Raw genomic sequence first — 21,171 nt, forward strand, 5'->3', positions numbered from 1 at the left:
CTGCTAGTTTTTCTATAACACCTGCAATGATTTGCCTATGCCTTGAAGTTCTTTGACATTTGGATGCCGAGTATCAGCTACAGGTATGTCCAAATGACTTCTGGATACTCACAGAAGTTGCTGGATATGGAAACACTTAAGCTTTGCATCACATTCTATACATTGATAACATCACATTAGTGTCTTTACATTGTCCTGAAATCTTGTGTATCACTCCTTATGTTTATTCCTGACTTACGAATTTGTCTTACTTTTTGTGCCATTTTCACACATTACCTAATGTATTTGCTGCTCTGCTTCTAACACCAGGCTGATGTTTACAATTTACACAGCTGTATGATTTATGCTTCTTTGATGTTTGCCAGAATGTTACAGATATATGTTTCACTGAATATTGTCATTATTCCAGACTACAGGAACTACTTTAAATTAAATTAAAAATTAAATGCTGTTAACCACGACATCCCAGCAATACCTTTAGCATGTCTAGTGTGTACTCACTTGCCCCGCAGTCTTTATTTTATATACGTTTGACACCTTTGGACTCTGTTCCTTTCCAAAATTTTCAGGAATGTATCATGAAAGGAGAATGTATGCTGTTCAACAGCAGTCTCCATAATGGTGGTGAGCCCCCTCAAAGACAGACATATAGCTTCTCTTTACAGTACGATTGTCTTATAGAATGCCTTTGATACCTGACAGTTTTTTGGATTTTTGGAACTCCACTTACTACATATCCATGCTTTCAGTTCAGTGACTACAGTGGCCAACACCCCTCAGCCAAATCTAGCGACACACATACAAGCTATGCTTAACCATTCATTCGGCTTAACAAATGTCTTAACAAATTGTAATCATGAGGCCAGTACAATGCAAGTTCTGTATGATGTTGGATGTTTTGGTAACTGGCTTTGACGAAGTCTGCTCTCAGGATTCTTACATCTGTGGGAGATGCCAGCTAATCAAGTTCAGGGTTGCTGAACTTGAGGAGGAAGTGGCTATATTGCAGTAAAGAACTGACAAATCTTGCCCAGATGCCCTTTAAGGAGATAGTGTGCATCCCCAAATTGGCACACTCTGCAGATCAGAGTGATAAAAACAGAGGGATCATGGTGAGACATAAGAGCAAGGTACACACCATCTGGGGCCAACAACCCCAGGTTTTTAGGTTTCCAACTGTTTTCAGGGTCTTGCAGAGCTGGAGGGTGGTTCTGATAACTCTTAAGTGATAGGCAAGGTATGAGGAGCCCCAACGGGCCAGCTCAAAATCAATCCCCAGAAAGACAGAAGTAGCAATAGTGGAGAACCTAATTAATAGGGGCATTGAGACCCAGATTTGCTCCAGAAACAGAGACTTGTATATGGTGAGTTTTTCTTCTGGGTGGACAGGTAGAAGACCTTGATGGAAGGGCGGATAAGCTACAACAAAACAATCCCAGGCATGATTTAATGTAAAATAAAAATATTAGCAATGACTTGTGCATGTTATCGCTGCCTGCCACAACTTCTATTTTATGCTCTTTTTCCCCCCAACTTTTCCACAGCATTTCTCTTTTTTATTAGGTTTTTAAAATATATATCCTTGTACTTTGTATTCATATAAAAAGAATTAAGTTTCACTACTAGAATATATTGTTTAATAAATTGTATTAACATTTCAATACTTCAAAGAAACAATCAAAAAGAAGTGAACAAATGTGCAAAAAGAATGCAATTTCCGCATGTATGTAATAAAAGTTATTGATATTGTGTTCTGGTGTGTGCTCCAGGTGTCTTCTCTTTAATTCCATCTTTTTTATTGCATATATTATAAGTAGCATAGCTTTAATCTTCACACAGTTACATTTTAAGTTCCACACTGGAAACATTGTATGAGCTAAGGGTTCAATGGGATTTTTCAGTCCTTCACTTTTGTCTCTCTATGCTAAAGAAAACTTTTAACATTCCTGACATAAGGGCTAACATGTGCTTCCATGGCAGCCGCTACACTTTTTTTTTTTAAAGTTAGCTTTACTCTGTATGGATAAGGTGTGTAGTGCAGGTAACATTCTAGTTAAAAAATTAAAACTAACCAGCAATTGGCAAATTATACGCTGATCTGCCATTTACTCATAATGAGAAAAATCTTGGTGTGACACTGTTGTGGTTGGCTTCCTTGAGAACCAGTTTCCAAAATGTGGTTGCCAAATGCCTCAAATTTGGGGCCAGTGTCAATCTAGCAACCATTAGTGCTGCGCCATGAGATGACGTGACAGATTACATTTGCATAAAAGTGTTACCCTTGTATTGTGGAGGTGGATGAGTAAGTTAATAGAGGATTGTTTACACTGAGGAATGAGAAGGGAGAGACTTTAGGACAGGCCAAGTTTAGAACTTCACATGAAGGGATAAACAGAAGAGTAATACCAAATACACAAAGTAACTCAAAGTGCCAAAACGGAATAATACAATAAGAACTGCTAGTCTTAATCCTAGGAGTATCAAAAATGATAAAAATGTCTTGGAATTATATATATATATATATATATATATATATATATATATATATATATATATATATATATATATATATATATATATATATATATATATATACTAATAAAAGGCAAAGCCCTCACTCACTCACTCACTCATCACTAATTCTCCAACTTCCGTGTAGGTAGAAGGCTGAAATTTGGCAGGCTTATTCCTTACAGCTTACTTACAAAAGTTGGGCAGGTTTCATTTCAAAATTCTACGCGTAAGGGTCATAACTGGAACCTATTTTTCTACATATAATGTAATGGAGTTGAGTTAGAGATGGCCGTGGGGGGCAGAGTTTCGTGTGACATCATCACGCCTCCTACGTAAGTACGTAGAGAATAAGGAAGAACTCCAAACAGCGATCAGCACAAAACGCCATTTCACAATTGAGAAGGCAGAAAAACATTACGAAGCAAATGATGCATACAAGCATATTCATAAGTAAAGCTACTGCGGAAACAAAGCACGGCGTGAACCGTAAGTTTATATTAAATTAAGTTCATAGACAGGCTGCCACTAGCGCTTGTAATTTAGTGCCTGCCCATATAAGGCCGTCCATCAGCGGCAATCCAATACAAACACTGCCGGTAAATATTCACGTGTGAAGGACTGTGCTTATGCAGAGGAAGATGAGATGGTCAGGGTGGTGTTTGGCACAAACTCAGCGAAACTGCGAGAGAAACTTTTAAGTGCCGGGTCTTAGCTGACATTACACGAGATGGCACCAGCACAGCTGGGAACCTTCGATACAAGAACACCAAGCGGCTCACGTGAACTGACGCAGTGGACAGACAAAAAGCAACAGTTCCAAAGAGTGCTGAACAAAAACCGAATTACACAATTGAGAAGGCAGCAGAAAAATATGAGCGCCTGATACATACAATCATATTCATAAGTGCAGCTACTGCGAAACAAAGCACACGGTGGAAAAAGTGAATGTCCTGCTAAAGGAAGACAGTGTAAAAAACCCGTGCATGCAGTTTGTCACATCTCAGATAAAGAGGAAGACGAGCTGTTCATTGATGCAGTAAGAAACTAATCGATGAAAGAAACCTGTCATCTTTACGATTGACAAACACGGAATGTAACTTGAACACAACACATCGTACAAAAAGGACCCTGATTGAAACAAATAATGATAATCAAATCCTTGATGACAGCAACATTTAATAACACTCACAAAACAATTACTGTATATTGACAATCATGTTAAGTTATTTTTAAAATGTTCCCTTTTCTTTTTCATAACTTCTACTTCTCCACTGCGATACGCGGGTATATATATATATAAATGTATATATATACCCCGATCTACAGTACATACTCAGCAAAGACAAGCCACACGCTGTGGCTAATTGTAGAGTCTTCGCTCTAATGACGAAATTGAGGTTCGATTCCGAGAGGAGATGCACTGTGTATGTACGCGCTACCGATTCATTTACCTTCGATCTCCTTGGTTTTGGACGTATGAAAAATATTCGGTTAACTCAGAATCATGTTTCGTTATTTTTAAAATGTTTCCCTTTATTAGCACAAGCACAGCTGAGAAGCTTCCATGCATGTACTCCATAATGCGTTAAAAAAATAACGATTTAATCACACTTTCAATTCCAAGCAAACGGAACTTTTGTCAATGCATGATTTCCTGGTACATCCATTACACTGATGCACACATCACAGCTACAAAAATGTTAGAGTCGGAATAAAGCGCTTCCTACGACTGATCATTTCGACTACCCGAGCGAAGCCTTGATAAAAGCATGGTTTTGTGCACACTGAAAAACAAGCAAAATTAGATGCATTACAGAAAGCGGACTTTGTGGCTCTTACTGGGGATCATTGGACTTCCGTGACCGTTAGTAATTCTAAATACATCTAATTACAAAATGTTCAATGATCACACTGTTTTAGCCTAATGTACAAAATAATTTTGGCTAATGTTACTCAGAGTTTAAAGAGTAAGCTGGTCAAATTACCTTTTATGTTTCTGACTTATTTTTTTAAGAAGAAAAACTGCACTTTATGTTGAAATTTTGGTTATTATTATTTAAAGACAATACTATTCTGAAAATGTACTTAAAGTACTTAAACTACCACTTTATTTTTAAGTCTGCCCAATTTTAACCAGGGATGATATTTTTGTTTCTGTTTTGAATTCAAATGCAGTTTAAAGGCTTTTTTTTTTCAGAAATTAAAACAGCCTCAGTTTACAATATTCATGTCCATGTCTATTATTTGATTCTGTCGCCCACTAAAACCCTTTTAAATTAAAAAAAAAAGCATTTGCGATTTGGGGCAAATTTACGTGTGCGATTACATACGATTAATCAAGATTAATTCTTACACAGCCTCTAATTAATTGGATTAATTTTTTTAATAGAGTCCCACCCCTAATATATATATATATATGTGGATATATATGTAGATTTGTATATATATGTGTATATACAGTATGTATATATGTGTGTGTGTATATATACAGTATGTGTATATATGTTGTCACGCACGCGCGAGTAGGAGACCGCGGACTGATTCGACCGCACCTGGGAATGTGTTCGCCGGCAGGGAATGGTGGGGTACTAACTTTCTCTCTCTGCTTCCTCATAGGAAAAAAAGACCTCCCTCCCTCATAGCCGGGTTTTGACCGCAGTGCGGCACTTCCGCCCTTCCTCCGCCATCTTGCCCTGACGTCACCCTTCCCAGCCACCCTCACGGTCCGTCCCAGCATCCCTCCACTTCCGGCTCCTCCCCAATAAAATGGCCGCGACGCCATGCTTCGGCGTCGCGTTATGAATGTTGATTTTTGACTATATAACGAGACAAAACTCTATTGTTTTCTGTACAATATACGGGGCTGGCGAACCCCAAAACTTTGTGCTGTCTCCTGTTGCGTGTTTTACAGTGGCGTAGTCGGCAGGATATAGGATCCCCAAGAATGACAGAGGGACAGGACCTCAACACCAGCTCCAGGCCCTGCAGCAAGCGCAAGCCGCAACCACCAGGGAGCTGGAGGCTACCAAGGCCAGGTTAGTAGAGGCCCAGAGAGCCCGGCCAGACCCAACTAAACTGACGCCTCCACCGTTGGTGCCACTGACCGACGTCGAGGCTTATTTGGGCGTGTTTGAACGGACGGCCACCCGGAACGAGTGGCAGCGGTCCGAGTGGGCGTCCATACTGGCGCCGTTTCTGAAGGGACCCGCGCAGCGGGCCTACTATGACCTCCCCGAGGAAGAGGCCGCAAGCTATGACCTCCTGAAGTCTGAGATCCTGGCGCGCTACGGCATCACGCCGGCCCAGCAGGCATCAGAGTGGCGAAACTGGGCATTTGACCCTGAAAAGCCTGCACGCGCCCAGGCGCTCGAAGTTCTGGGGCAAAATGGGGCTGGCTACGCCAGAGGGACCCCAGGCTCGCAGAGTCGTTGAGCAGGTGGCCTGTGAAGGCCTGGTTAACGCAATGCCCAGCGCCCTTGCCCAGCAGGTCTGGGCGCATGCTTACAAGGACATGCCGGGCCTCTTAGACGTTCTGGAGCGACAGCTCGCGGTCCTCCGAGCCGGGGGGCCGGGAGGATCCGCCGTGGGAACCGACAGAGTAGGGCGCCCACCGAGCCCTCTCGACGCGCGGCGGAAGCGCCGCCGAGACCCAGAGAAAACCGTCCCGGCCGCTGTTACAAGTGTGGCGAGACCGGCCACTTGCTACCAACCTGTCCTTTCAACACCACGGCGGAGCCCATGGATTGCACCTGGACATCCCTGGAGAGGTACTGTACCACGCTGCATCCCTTGGCGACTCCGAACACGGGGGTAGTGTTGTTAAATGGGCACTCAGTGGTGGCTTTGTTTGATTCCGGCAGCAACATTACCATTGTAGCTCGCCGTTTGGTCTTACCGCGACAATGGCGGAAAGAACATTTGTTAGTCACTTGTGTACATGGGGGGACCAGGTCGTATCGTTCCGCGCAATGCTATGTTACCTGGAAGGGGGAAATAACCCAAATGACGGTCGCTGTGCTACCCGAACCCCCCTATCCAGTAATTTTGGGACAAGACTGGTCAAAAAGAATGAGCGGTAAGACCCCACTGCTCCCGGGCCTTGTTGAATCTAGTGATGGAGGGGCAGGCAACCCTCCCGCGGTCTCCACGCCGCATAAGGGCAGGCCCTAGTGGCGCTGGTGCTTCGGGGACGCTCCGCGGCTACGGGCTCGACCCGAAGACTCCGGGAAGAGACTAGCCAAGGGACTCTTCCGGGGCCAGGTCACAAGACCTCTCGCAGCCTGGACCACCAATACCGCTCCACGCCAGCCTCATTTAAGAGAGAACAGTGGAACGATGACTCCCTGTGCTTTGCCCGGAATGCTGTCGTTTTGCCGAATAGCTCATTAGCCGACGGTACCACGCCACGGGAGCCCTTTTTCGTCCTTGAAAACGATCTGTTGTACCGGGTGGCAACCCATGGGGGCGAGGTGCGGAAGCTGCTGCTAATCCCACGTACCTTCCGGCGGGAGGTAAGTTAGCACACGCCACCTCCTTGGCCACCTCGGGCCGAAAACGCTGGAGAGAATTAAGCCCGCTTTTATTGGCCGGGAATTAATGAGGAGGTCCGCGCTTCTGCCAGTCCTGTCCGGAGTGTCAGATACACCAGATTCCTAGGAGGGACCGTGCTCCTTTAGTTCCCATACCCCTGATTGATGTCCCTTTGAAAGAATAGGGTCGACCTAGTGGGGCCCCTGGAGCCCTCATCCCGTGGCTATAAATACATACTTGTCATGGTGGATTATGCCATTCGGTACCCAGAGGCGGGTCCCCTGCGCTCCGCTAATACTAAGAGCATCGCACGGGAATTGGTTAAACTTATTTTCCAGGGTCGGTATTCCCAAAGAAGTCCTCACGGACCAGGGTACGCCCTTTACTCGGATAATGCTCAGGAAGTAGCCAAATTACTGAAAATAAAGCACCTGAAAGCGTCTGTCTATCACCCGCAGACTGACGGGCTGGTCGAGCGATTTAACCAGACGCTTAAGCAGATGCTCCGCAAGGTCGGTCGGTAGTCAGCGCGGACGGTAGGAACTGGGATCAGCTCCTCCCACTTGTGCTTTTTGCTTACCGGGAGGTACCTCAGGCCTCTACGGGCTTCTCCCCCTTTGAATTATTGTATGGGCGACAACCCCGAGGAATTCTCGACATACTAAAAGAGGGCTGGGAGGCTGGGCACCTTCCCTCCTCCAACATATTAGAGTACGTAGCGCAACTGCGCGATCGACTCACTAAAATTGGACCCCTTCTAAAGGAACACGTGACTCGTGCGCAGGCAGCGCAGGCCCGGTGCTACAACCGCAACTCCGCCCTCAGGGAGTTCCGCCCGGGGGACCGAGTTATGGTGCTCGCTCCCACCTCCCACTCCAAGTTGCTCGCCACTGGCAAGGGCCTTACGAGGTTAAGGAAAGAAAAGGGCTCGTCGACTATTTGGTAAAACAACCCAATCGTCGACCGAGCGAGAGGATCTATCACATTAATTTGTTAAAACCTTGGAAAGACCGGAAGGAGCTTCCTACCTCCCATAGGTCACTCTCCCTTTTCACGAGCACAACCTCTCTTAACCTCGGCGAAGAGCTAAACCCCAGGCAGCGGCAGGAACTGACTCAAGCCCTCCGTGCCATTCCCGAAGTGGTGAGCGAGTCACCTGGCCGGACCTCGCTGATTGCCCATGACATCGTCACGGACCCCGGGGTGATCATCCGGGAGAGACCCTATAGACTCCCGGAGGCAAAACGCCAAGAGAGGTGGAACTGGAGGTACAACGAATGTTGGACATGGACATAATTGAAGAAAGCCATAGTCCCTGGTCCAGCCCTATCGTCCTCGTCTCCAAGCCGGACGGCTCCTGGAGGTTCTGCAACGACTTCCGGCGTCTGAATCAGGTCTCCAAGTTCGATGCCTACCCGATGCCCCGTATTGACGACCTCCTTGAGCCTGGGTACGCACGCTACTTGACTACTCTTGATATGACAAAAGGGTATTGGCAAATTCCTTAACGGCATCCGCTAAAGAGAAAACAGCCTTTAGCACCTAGCGGGCACTGGCAGTACAAGGTTCTCCCATTTGGGCTACACGGGCCCCAGCGACTTTCCAGCGCCTGGTAGACAGAGTGCTAAAGCCCCACCAGTCCTATAGTGTGCTACCTGGATGACGTGGTCATCTATTCCGCACCTGGGAGGAGCATCTACTGCAGGTCGCAGCGTCCTCCAACACTAGCTAAAGCCGGCCTCCGTGATAACCCCGGAAGTGTTATTTTGGCTTAAAGGAGGCCAAGTATTTAGGCTACCTAGTAGGACGGGGACAGGTGCGACCGCAGTGCTCAAAAGTTAAAGACATCCTAGAATGGCCCCGTCCGAGTACCAAGAGGCAGGTGCAGGCTTTCTTGGGGCTAGCGGGGGACTACCGCCGGTTTGTTCCCCGCTTCTCCGAAAGGGCAGCACCCTTGACTAATCTGACAAAAAGGGCGCTCCCCTAAATGTGGTGTGGACCGACAAGGCGGAACGAGCATTCTCTGACCTAAAGAAGGCCCTGACGTCGGCACCTGTATTACGGTCGCCCGATTTTGGGCTCCCGTTTATTCTCCAGACCGACGCTTCAGATACAGGCCTGGGCGCCGTGTTAAGCCAAAGCGTCGACGGTGTCGAGCACCCCGTGATGTACTTAAGCCGAAACTGATGGACCGCGAGACTCGGTACGCGGCAGTGGAGAGGGAAGCCTTGGCCATTAAGTGGGCGGTGACCCATCTCCGCTACTACCTGTTGGGCCGCGAGTTCGCTCTGGTGACCGATCACGCTGCACTTCAGTGGATGTCCCTACATAAAGAGACGAACCCGCGGGTCACCAGGTGGTTTCTGGACTTGCAACAATATAAGTTCACTGTCGCTTATCGCCGGGGCACCCTTCAGGCCAATGCCGATGCCCTCTCGTGTTCACGACCTCTCGGTTAGGTCCGCCCACCTGACGGTCTTGGGCTAAGGGGGATCGTGTCACGCGACGCCGAGTAGGAAACCGCGGACTGATTCGACCGCACCTGGGAATGTGTTCGCCGGCAGGGAATGGTGGGGTACTAACTTTCTCTCTCTGCTTCCTCATAGGAAAAAAGACCTCCCTCCCTCATAGCCGGGTTTTGACCGCAGTGCGGCACTTCCGCCCTTCCTCCGCCATCTTGCCCTGACGCCACCCTTCCCAGCCACCCTCACGGTCCGCCCCAGCATCCTCCACTTCCGGCTCCTCCCCAATAAAATGGCCGCGACGCCGAAGCAGTTATGAATGTTGATTTTTGACTGTATAACGAGACAAAACTCTATTATTTTCTGTACAATATACGGGGCTGGCGAACCCCAAAACTTTGTGCTGTCTCCTGTTGCGTGTTTTACAATGTATATATATATAACTGTGTGTATATATATATATATATATATATATATATGCCAGCAACACTCATGACAATGACAAAACAATTACATTGTCAATCATGTTACGTTATTATTAAAATGTTTCCTTTTCTTTTACTTCTCTGCTGCCAATCGCAGGTATTTTGATATATATATATATATATATATATATATATATATATATATATATATATATATACAGATATATATATATATAAATATATATATATATATATATATAAATAGATAGATATGACAACAACACCCATATCAATGACAAAACAATTACATTAACAATCATCTTACGTTATTTTTAAAATGTTTGCTTTTCTTTTTCATAACTTCTTTAACACACTACTTCTCCGCTGCGAAGCGCGGGTATTCTGCTAGTATATATATATACTGTATATAATATACCTGGCTAAGTAGAGAGCAGAAGTAGATCATAAATGGGAACACATTATTAAGGTAAGACATGCAAAACAGAAATTGTGGGGGAGTCACCATTTATATAAAAGAGAATTTAAATGCAAGACTTCTTCAGTTAAATGGTGTACCACATCTTAGTGAGGATGTTTGGATTCGACTACACAGAATTTGGGATTGAGATCTCATATTAGAAGTGTATTGTAGATGCTATAATGCAGACAATAATTTAATTTTAAATGTTTTTAATAATATTAAGAAGTCAAGTTTAGAAAGAGATACTATAGTCTTTGGGATTAATAAAGTATTTATCTATCTATCTATCTATCTATCTATCTAGTCATAGGGGAGCTTTAATTTTTTCATTATTAACAGGGCTAGCCTTACAAACTGGAGCAAAAGAATGGGAGTTTCTGGATGTAATCAGTGATTGTTTTTTAAATACAGTATTCTGTAATTATCTAGAAAGAATTGGAGAAGCAAAGGTGACTATGAGGATCTAGTGACTGTAATACTGTGTATTAGATTTCATAGTATTTTAGGAGAGTGCAAATTCTTAAACAAAAATTTGTAAGACAAACTTTGAACAGATGAGGCAAACCTTAGTACAATAAGGTAAATTAGAATAAGCTTTTACATTTAGAGACAGACGGGTGGCACGGTGGTGCAGTGGTAGTTCTGCTGCCTCACAGTTACGAGACCTGGGTTCGCTTCCCAGGTCCTCCCTGTGTGGAGTTTGCATGTTCTCCCTGTGTCTGGGTGGGCTTCCTCCCACAGTCCAAAGACATGTAGGTTAGGTGGATTGGCAATCCTAAATTGTCCCTAGTGTGTATGTGTGCCCTGCAGTGGGTTGGCACCCTGCTCAGAGTTTGTTTCCTGCCTTGTGCCCTGTGTTGGCTGTGATTGGCTCCAGCAGACCCCCCATCACCCAGTAGTTAGGATATAGTGGGCTGGATAATGGATGGATGTAGAGACAGTCAAGGAAATATGGAAGATGGTTTTAAAGTGTTTTAAATGTAACTTTTTTCTAAAATAATCGGGGACGACTTTAAAGCAGAATCTGAGATAGCAGCGGCTTACCACGTACGTGGATCAAACACTATTAGACCCAGATCTTTTATTATTCGTTTTGAAAGATTATTATTTAAGCTAGAGGTGATGGTACTCCTCAGAAACAAGCAAGATATTATATATGAAAATAACCACATTCGTATCTTCCCTGACTTCTCTCCAGCAACAGCTACTAAACGCGCAGCCTTCTAAAACATTAAACAGTGGTTACAGCAAGCCAACGTCAAATACAGCCTCTTGTATCCGGCCAAACTGAAAGTGGAATTGCAGGGTCAATTCTATGTCTTCACTAGTAAGGAATAAGCAGAAAAGGAATTAAGAAAGCTGATCCCGGGACTATTCTGATACATAATAGTGAGTCATGGCCATCAATGATATAGCAAGGATTTATAATCTACTGTGTGATCTATTTGTTTAAAATACGGGTTTTTATCATCATATATTCTCATTATTACTTAGTATTACTAGGGCGCTAAATGTTTATGTTTTATTGTGCTTAATTACTTTTTCTTTTCTTTTTTTTTATTAGCTAATTATTTCATCTCTACCCTAAACGAGACTGTTCAACATCATACCCTTGGTTTATTGTTATTGCTATTATTGCATTAAGACTTATTATGCTTATTCTGGACACATTTTTAACACCATCCCCCGGGTTTATTATCTGGGTGTATTATCTTAATGCACTAAGATTGCTGAAGACTATATATATATTTTAAGTGCACAATTTTTTTTTTTAGACTATATTGGTAATAGATATCTTTATCTTTTAACCCTAAAATGCCATTGCGTGGGGGCTTGTTTTGCTTTGGACGTGCTCTGTCTCTGGGTATGTCAGAGGACTGGGACTGTGTGAAGTGGGTTTTAGCCTCACTTGGGAGGCAAAAGGGAGGGTGGGGGTTAAGGGGAGAGAAAGAGAGCAGGCTTGATCTATACCTAATCTATCCTCTAATCTTTATAATTATAACTACCAACGTAATAATAAGCTGCATGGCAACAACTCTAGGGAAATAGGAAATTAAGACCAAGCTGTCTCACTTCCAGTTAAGACTATAAAATGACATCAAAAACTCAGAATCAGTGTCTCCATGATGGGACAGTTAACTTCCTGAGCTGGAATGTTAAAGGCCTGAATCACGAATTAAAGAGAAAGAAAGTACTCTCTCACCTAACAGGTCTAAATGCTAAAATAGTATTTTTACAGGAACCCACTTACTAAGCAAGGATCAGTTCCGGCTGCCAAAAGACTGGACTGGCCAAATGTTCCATTCTAGTTTTACAAAGAAAACTAGAGGTGTGGGAATTCTCATACATAGAACAGTACCATTTGTAGCATCAGATGTAGTATTGGATCCTGAAGGGAGATATGTAATGGTCATGGGAGACTTATCTAACTGTAAAATGATTTTGATAAATGTTTATGCACCTAATGTTGATGATAAGGAATTTATACAAAATTTATTTGCATCCATTCCCAATCTGAACACTCATAAAGTTATAATGGCTGGGGACTTTAATTGTGTTCTAAATCCACTTTTAGATAGGACTTCCTCCACAGGGGAACGCATCTAACACGCAAAGATAATTACAAAGTTTATAACTGATCACAACTTATCAGACCCTGGAGGTTTTAAACCCAAACTCAAGAACATATTCTTTCTACTCACCAGTACATCATTGCTACTCAAGGATCGATTACTTCTTTATAGACAATAACTTCTTGCCTAAGATTAAATCTTGCAAATACGATGCTATTGTTATTTCTGACCATGCACCTATGATCTTGGAGCTAAAATTACTAAGCCCCATACACTCACCCGCAGATGGCCTCAACCCGCTTCTATTAGCTGACGAGAATTGTGTGAATTTATATCCAAACAAATCAAATTCTTTCTAGAGACAAATACATCCCCGAGATCTCTGCAGGAATACTCTGGGAAACTCTTAAGGCCTTCTTAAGAGGACAGATTATCTCATATCTTTCCCACAGAAATAAATCGAAGCCAAGAAAGTAGCAGAGATAAAAAGAAATTACTAAAATAGATGAAGAACATGCCAGACTACCAAGCGAGACTCTACATAGGAAGGCAGGCTCTACATTCAGAATTAAACCTCTTGACAACTAAAGAAACTGAACAACTAATTTACAAATCCAGACATCATTACTATGAACATGGAGAGAAAGCTAATAAGCTTTTAGCTCAACAAATTCACAAGCAAGAAGTGCAACGCAATCTCGTAATCACCAACAAACGGAGATAAAATCATCGAACACAAAAATATAATGCACACTTTCAGAGACTACTATAAATCCCTATATACTACTGAGTTTAAAGAAGACAATACACAAACTAATGCATTTCTGGATACATTACAGATACCACAAATAGACACTTTTAGTGTGGAGGAACTTGATAAACCTCTGGCATTATCAGAATTACTAGATGCTATAAAGTCACTCCAAGGTGGAAAGCAGCAGGCCCTGATGGCTACCCTGCAGAATTTTACAAGAAATTCTCCGCTCAGCTAGCTCCCTCCTATTAGCAACATTTACAGAAGCCAGAGATAACCAATCTCTTCCACAAACCTTTCGCCAAGCACTAATCACTGTTTTCCAAAACAAAATAAGGACTTATTACAATGTGCATCATACAGACCAATTTCACTTCTGAATAACACGTTAAAATACTCTCTAAAATCATAGCTAGAAGGATGGAGAAAGTGCTCCCTCGTAATATCACAAGACCAAACTGGATTTATTAGGGGCCGACACTTATCTTCAAATCTTCGACGCCTGTTTAATGTAATATACTCACCAACTAAATCAAACACCCCAGAAATATTATTATCATTGGATGCAGAAAAGCATTCGACATGATTGAATGGAAATACCTTTTACTACATTGGAGAAGTTTGGGTTTGGCCCGAACATTTGTGCATGGATTAAATTACTGTATACTAACCCAGAAGCTTCAGTTTGCATCAACAACATTTGCTCAGACTACTTTAAACTAGAACGTGGCACTAGACAAGGATGCCCTTGTCACCGCTGCTGTTTGCAATTGCCATTGAACCACTGGCAATACATTGTCGAAATACTGATCAGATAAAGGGGATTAGCAGAGAAGGACTGGAACAGAAAATCTCATTATATGCAGATGATGGTACTGTATATATCGGACACAGAAAATTCTATGCCTGCAGTCTTAGCAGCACTCACAGAATTGCAAAAGATCTCTGGTCTCAGAATTAATCTGAATAAAAGTGTACTCTTTCCAGTGAATTCTCAAGCATATAATATTAGATTAGATACCCTACCTTTTATCATTGCAGAACAGTTTAAATACCTGGGGTAAACATCACAAGTAAACATAAAGCTCTTTATCAACAAAATTTGCCTCTGCATGGAAAAAATTAAACAAGACTTGCATAGATGGTCAACCCTTCATCTCACACTAGCTGGAAGAATTAACACTGTTAAGATGAATATTCTTCCTAAGCTCCTTTTTTTATTTCAAAACATCCAATATACATTAATAAATCATTCTTTAGGCAATTAGATTCAAAAATAACTTCATTTATTTGGAATTCAAAACATCCACGCATCTAAAGAGCGACCCTACAAAGACAAAAGGCAGAAGGCGGCATGGCTCTACCTAACTTCCAGTTTTATTACTGGGCAGCAAATATACAGGCAATAAGAACCTGGACACAAATAGAAGAACATACACAGGCATGGACCTCAATAGAAGTAAAACCCGGCAGTGCTTTTTTGTATTCCTTGCTCTGTGCTCCAATAAACACACGTTATCGGCAATATACAAATAACCCAATTGTGCTCCACTCACTTAGAATCTGGAACCAATGTAGAAAGCATTTTAAGACGGAGAAGCTTCTATCTGTGGCACCTCTGCAAGAGAACCACCTCTTTCAACCTTCGCAAACATATGCAGTTTTTAATAGCTGGAAAAAATTTGGAATTAACTTGCTTTGAGGGGACTGGGCGGTCTCATGGTCTGGAATCCCTACAGATTTTATTTTTTTTCTCCAGCCGTCTGGAGTTTTTTTTTTTGTTTTGTTTTTTATGTCCACCCTGGCCATCGGACCTTACTTATTTTATGTTAATTAATGTTGACTTATTTTTATTTTTTACTGTGTCTTCTATTTTTCTATTCTCCATTTTGTAAAGCACTTTGAGCTACATTTTTTGTATGAAAATGTGCTATATAAATAAATGTTGTTGTTGTTGCTTAGAGATCTTTATATAGACAACGTCTTTTCATCCTATGAACAATTACATTCCAAATTTAACATTCCAGCTACACATTTCTTTCACTATCTTCAAATCAGGAACTTTGTTAAGCATAACTTTCCAGATTTTCCTCATCTTGCACCCTCATCCATGCTGGAAAAAATATTGCTCAATCTCAAGGACTTAGACACCATCTCTACAATATATAAAATCATTTTACAATCCCTCCGTTTCAAAGGTCCAAGAGGACACTGGGAAAAAGATCTCTCAATTAATATATCAGAAAAGGAGTATACAATTATACAACTCAAAATTATATATCGAGCACATCTGTCTCGACTAAAACTCTCCAAAATGTTACCAGGGCATGATCCAACCTGCGAACGCTGCAACCTAGTCCCAGCCTCACTGGGTCACATGTTCTGGGCCTGCACCAAATTAACATTATTCTGGACAAAAATGTTTAATTACCTTTCAGACAGCCTTGGACTCACAATCCCTCCTAACCCATTAACAGGTGTGTTTGGGGTTCTTCCAGAGGGGTTTAAAGTGGAGAAAGACAAACAAATTGTGATTGCATTCACTACACTTTTGGCACACAGACTTATTCTGATTAACTGGAAGAACCCAAACTCTCTTCTTTTAAGTCAGTGGGAAACTGATGTGTTATACTATTTGAAATTGGAAAAAATCAAATACTCAGAGGATCTGTACAGACTTTTTTCAAAACATGGCAGGATCTAATCAGTAATATTTTAAAATAAGCTCATAAAGCACAGAGAATTTATTAATTTAGGTATGTTTATAAGCCTTAAATTTCACGCCGTTTGGCTTGCTCTCTCTCTCAGGGCTGGGAATCGATCTGTCCTTAACTCAATTTTTCTTTTTGTAAAAACTTGATTGATTTGTATGGATTGCAATAAAATTAATAAAAAAAATAAATAAATAAAAATAAATAAATAAATGTAATTCTGGACAAGTTTTTTCCACAATTTAGAAGCAGCTGTATATAGCATATAAAACAAGTAACACTAGCACTGATCGCAGGGCATATGACAGCATGAGAGCAAAGTTTAAAAAGAATATTAGGAAGGCTAACAGACAGAGAAATATTTCAGAAAGGGTGAAAGATGACCCAAAGACTTACTTTGTTGAAGGCGTCAAAGAGTTTTGAAAACAGGGCATTTCAGCAGCTTTAGGATATTTTTGAATTTTTCATTACTACTAGTAATTCTCACACCTGAGCATGCTTATGCTTCCCCTGTTAGGATACCTTTGATAACTGCTAGTGAATGAACACAGGGCTAGCAGTATGGAAGCACCTATTTTGTTTCCTATCTCTCTGTGCATTTGTAAATACTAAAAATAATTGTGATGCAGTGCTTATCCAGTTCTGTATTTAAAGGTAGCTTTACTTTTACATTAATTTGTCATTGCTCAGGGAACAATCACAAAAACTATGGAACTAAACATGTGGTGTTGTTTAGCTATTCAAAGCTGAATAAGATTTTATTAAAATCTGTTTATTTTCTTCCAGTCAATTATAGGTACATTCTGCAGGGTGTGCACTATTTGAACCTACACATTATCTTTGGCAATTAGAAACACATCTATAGCCTTACAGTAGGCCGATGGGCAGAAATGTGCTTTTATATTATGGATATGGAATGGTGGAAATTCTTTGAGGATACTTTCAAAAGGAATGGCCACACTTATAATTTGCACTGTAAATTCTTATTAAACTTTATTTTTTCTCATAGATTGACTAATGTACACCATATTCAGTTGCAAAGAGGATCAAAAGAGTATCTAGCAGCAAAAAATCTTTGACTAAACCTTTTACTGTGTTTGGATTACCAAACCTATAGCCTTGTTCTGGATACAGATTGAAAGGCAAAGGATGTGCCATCATGTAATTATGTCAGATATGCCAAATACATTTAGTGTGTTTTCCAAAATGAATTCTCTGTGACATTTTTTGCATTATTAAAATATAAAACAAAATTAATAATTATCTTTTGTTTTTTATTCACAGTCTTATGGCTACATGCTGTATCGTACAAAGCTACCCAAGGCATTTCAAACTCCAACTCCCCTTATTTCACCACTGAATGGTATTCATGACCGTGGATACGTTCTTATCAATGGGGTAAGAATTATATGTTGTTATGACTATTATATTTCCATTATCTGCACTACAGTTTTGGAAATGTGAGAATATCTGACAATGCTAAAATACTGTTCTGTCTTCTATGTCTACTAGCTATTAAAATCAAAAAGGTTTTTTTATGAATGGAAATGCTGCTGTTGAGAAATGATAAAAAGCAACTATTAACTAGTGAATGAAATCAGCTGATTTTGGTGAGCATCTTAATCATTTTCATTTTGCCAAGTGCTGCTTCCTTCAAACCTATTTAATCAAAGATGGTTGACCAAATGATGTAATGAATTATGGATTGAGAAAATCAAAGCCCATAAGTCAAATTGGACATTGTTCATATTCTTAATTTATCATCAATTTTCAAAGATTTATTTTTAAAATACATACTGTAGGTAGTCTGGTGGAATGGTGATAGTCTAAAAAGAAATGGAAAGTTAAGGTAATCACAATGGTACAAGTGTGACTTAGATGGACATAGTGTAAACTTTAAATGTGAATACAGTAATCCTTCCTTGATCGCGGGGGTTGCGTTCCAGACCCCCCCACGATAGGTGAAAATCCGCGAGGTAGAAACCATATGTCTGTATGGTTATTTTTATATATTTTAACTCCTTAGAAACTCTCCCACATAAATATTCCCTGCACAGTTATACAGCATAATCCCTTTGTATTCTCTTAGATATTAGGTAAGATTCATTGAAATTATGTATGTAAACACACTGTTTATATACATCCATCCATCCATTTTCTAACCCGCTGAATCCGAATACAGGGTCACAGGGGTCCGCTGGAGCCAATCCCAGCCAACACAGGGCACAAGGCAGGGACCAATCCTGAGCAGGGTGCCAACCCACTGCAGGACACACACAAACACACCCACACACCAAGCACACACTAGGGCCAATTTAGAATCGCCAATCCACCTAACCTGCATGTCTTTGGATTGTGGGAGGAAACCGAGCGCCGGAGGAAACCCACGCAGACACGGGGAGAACATGCAAACTCCACGCAGGAAGGACTCGGGAAGCGAACCCAGGTCTCCTAAATGCGAGGCAGCAGCGCTACCATTGCGCCACCGTGCCGCCCTTACTGTTTATATACAGTAAAACCTAAATATTATTTTAAAGATAGAGTGTCTCCAATATCACATATGTTACCGCCATTACGATAGACAGGCCACCAGCAATAAATACGTACAATGCAAGACAAATTGTATACAGTAAAATGTGTGTACAGTGACACTAAACGTATGTACATGTACTAAGTATTGTAAGTAGAAAATTAATTATGGTTACTCACCAACAATGACACGACGACTTGTCCGATAACGATGAGTTTAGTTTTACTGCACAACAAAGGAGAGCGTTACAGCCCTTCTAAAGGAGCCACTTCAGTCAACTGTGTAGCACCGCCGTTATTCTTCTTCAATCCAAATCCCTAAAGCAGATTCCATCCAGACTACTGCCTTAATACATCCACTTACAACTTGTTTTGCACCCTGGTTAAAAGGACATTGCGGTCGTAGATCTTATAGATCTTATATTCCTTTTCTACTTTTTAAATAAAAAGAATCGTAGCCTCATTGATGCTGTAATGGTGTCCTACAGCGGTGTAGCTTTTCCCTTCCTTCAACAAATCCAAAACGTTTACCTTTTTGGCAATCGTTAACATCTTCCGTTGGCTCTTGGGCACAGACCCTGAAGCAGTAGCAGGAGCAGATCGTTTTGGAGCCTTAATGAAGGGCTTGACTATGCACAAAGATAAACACAAAAGAGCACAAAAGTTAACTCTTTACACAGCGAAACACGTTGATGCTGAATGAGCAAGACGAGACTTCCTGGTTAACACCGCATTCAGCACACAGGAACTTAACTGCGTGCTCTAATTGGTTAGCTTCTCGGCCATCCGCCAATAGTGTCCTTTGTATGAAATCAACTGGGCAAACCAACTGAGGAAGCATGTACAGGAAGTAAAAAGACCCATTGTCCGCAGAACCCGCGAAGCAGCGAAAAATCCGCGTTATATATTTAGTTATGCTTACATATAAAATCCGTGATAGAGTGAAGCCGCGAAAGTCGAAGCGCGATATAGCGAGGGATTACTGTATATATATATATATATATATATATATACACATCTGGTGGATGTTGGAGCAACAAGAACAGAGCTTGGACGCTCAACCCTGTGGGGGCCTGTGGTCACCGCCAGGGGGTGCCTGAATGATCCCGGAGCCCTGGACTGCAGCACCACGAAGTGCTGCTGGAAGAGAATCCGGGAGCATGTGGAGTCCTCCAGGGTGCTCATGCAGCACTTCCGCCACACCAGGAAGTGTTGCGGGAAGATCGTTAGGGAGCACCAGGAGCACATCCGGGTAAACATAAAAAGGGCTGCCTCACTCTATTCGGGGGAGCCAGAGACAGGAGGTTGAGGATAGAGCTTGCAAAGGGAGGAGTATAGGCGGCAGAAGAGAAAAGGAAAAGAAAGAGAAAAAGAAGGGATTGAGCTATTGTGGTGATTGGAGCAATTTGTGCTTTGTGCTAAAAAGAAAATAAAAAGTGTGAGCTTTTGTAAGTGTGCTTCTGGTGTCTGTTTGTGTCAGAGTGGGTGGCTGGCACGCCCGCGTAGAGTTGTCACATATATCTATACTAATAAAAGGCAAAGCCCTCACTGACTCACTCACTCATCACTAATTCTCCGACTTCCCGTGTAGGTAGAAGGCTGAAATTTGGCAGGCTCATTCCTTACAGCTTACTTACAAAGGTTAAGCAGGTTTCATTTCGAAATTCAACACATAACGGTCATAACGGTCGACAACGTACACCATGTTGAACATTTACACCATAAATACGTCCATAGCCTGTAGCTCGGTCACTGTGTGAAGCGCCGTTGGGTCCCCCATCCCAACGCCATGTTGTTGGCTGCCTGCCTATATAAGGCCGTCCGTCACTCCAGTCTCTACATTCCCTTCCTTGCTTCGCCACGGGATTCACATCTCCCTGCTGATAACTACAGCCTTTTTATTTAATCCAAAGGCTTCTCCGCTGTTTTATTGTTCATTTATTACGATTATAGTTATTGTGTAGGTATTTTAGACTCATTTTACATTGTTCAGGTACACATTTCCTTTATCATTCCAACTGTACCCCCATTAACATGTCTATCGAGGTGATCACCATCGATCAAGGAACTGTCACTTACTGAGTGGTTTCCATGCCCAGAGATGGCACCTACCCTTTCCATTCCCTTTGTTACATATTGCACGGCCATATCAGGCTCACTCTTGATATCCGGAGGAACTTTGTGTCTTATGT

General features: G+C 42.0%; 1 protein-coding gene across 1 annotated transcript in view; it reads left to right on the plus strand.

The window, feature by feature from the left end:
* Nucleotides 1-21,171, plus strand: part of glb1l (galactosidase, beta 1-like) — a 197,806-nt gene that overhangs the window by 143,703 nt on the left and 32,932 nt on the right. Inside the window, exon 13 of the mRNA XM_039755971.1 lies at nt 17,735-17,848. Coding sequence (XP_039611905.1) covers nt 17,735-17,848 — 114 coding nt within the window. The remainder of the gene's footprint in view (nt 1-17,734; nt 17,849-21,171) is intronic.

Source organism: Polypterus senegalus, chromosome 6 (genome assembly GCF_016835505.1).
Source record: "Polypterus senegalus isolate Bchr_013 chromosome 6, ASM1683550v1, whole genome shotgun sequence".
In the NCBI taxonomy this organism is placed as follows: Eukaryota; Metazoa; Chordata; class Cladistia; order Polypteriformes; family Polypteridae; genus Polypterus; species Polypterus senegalus.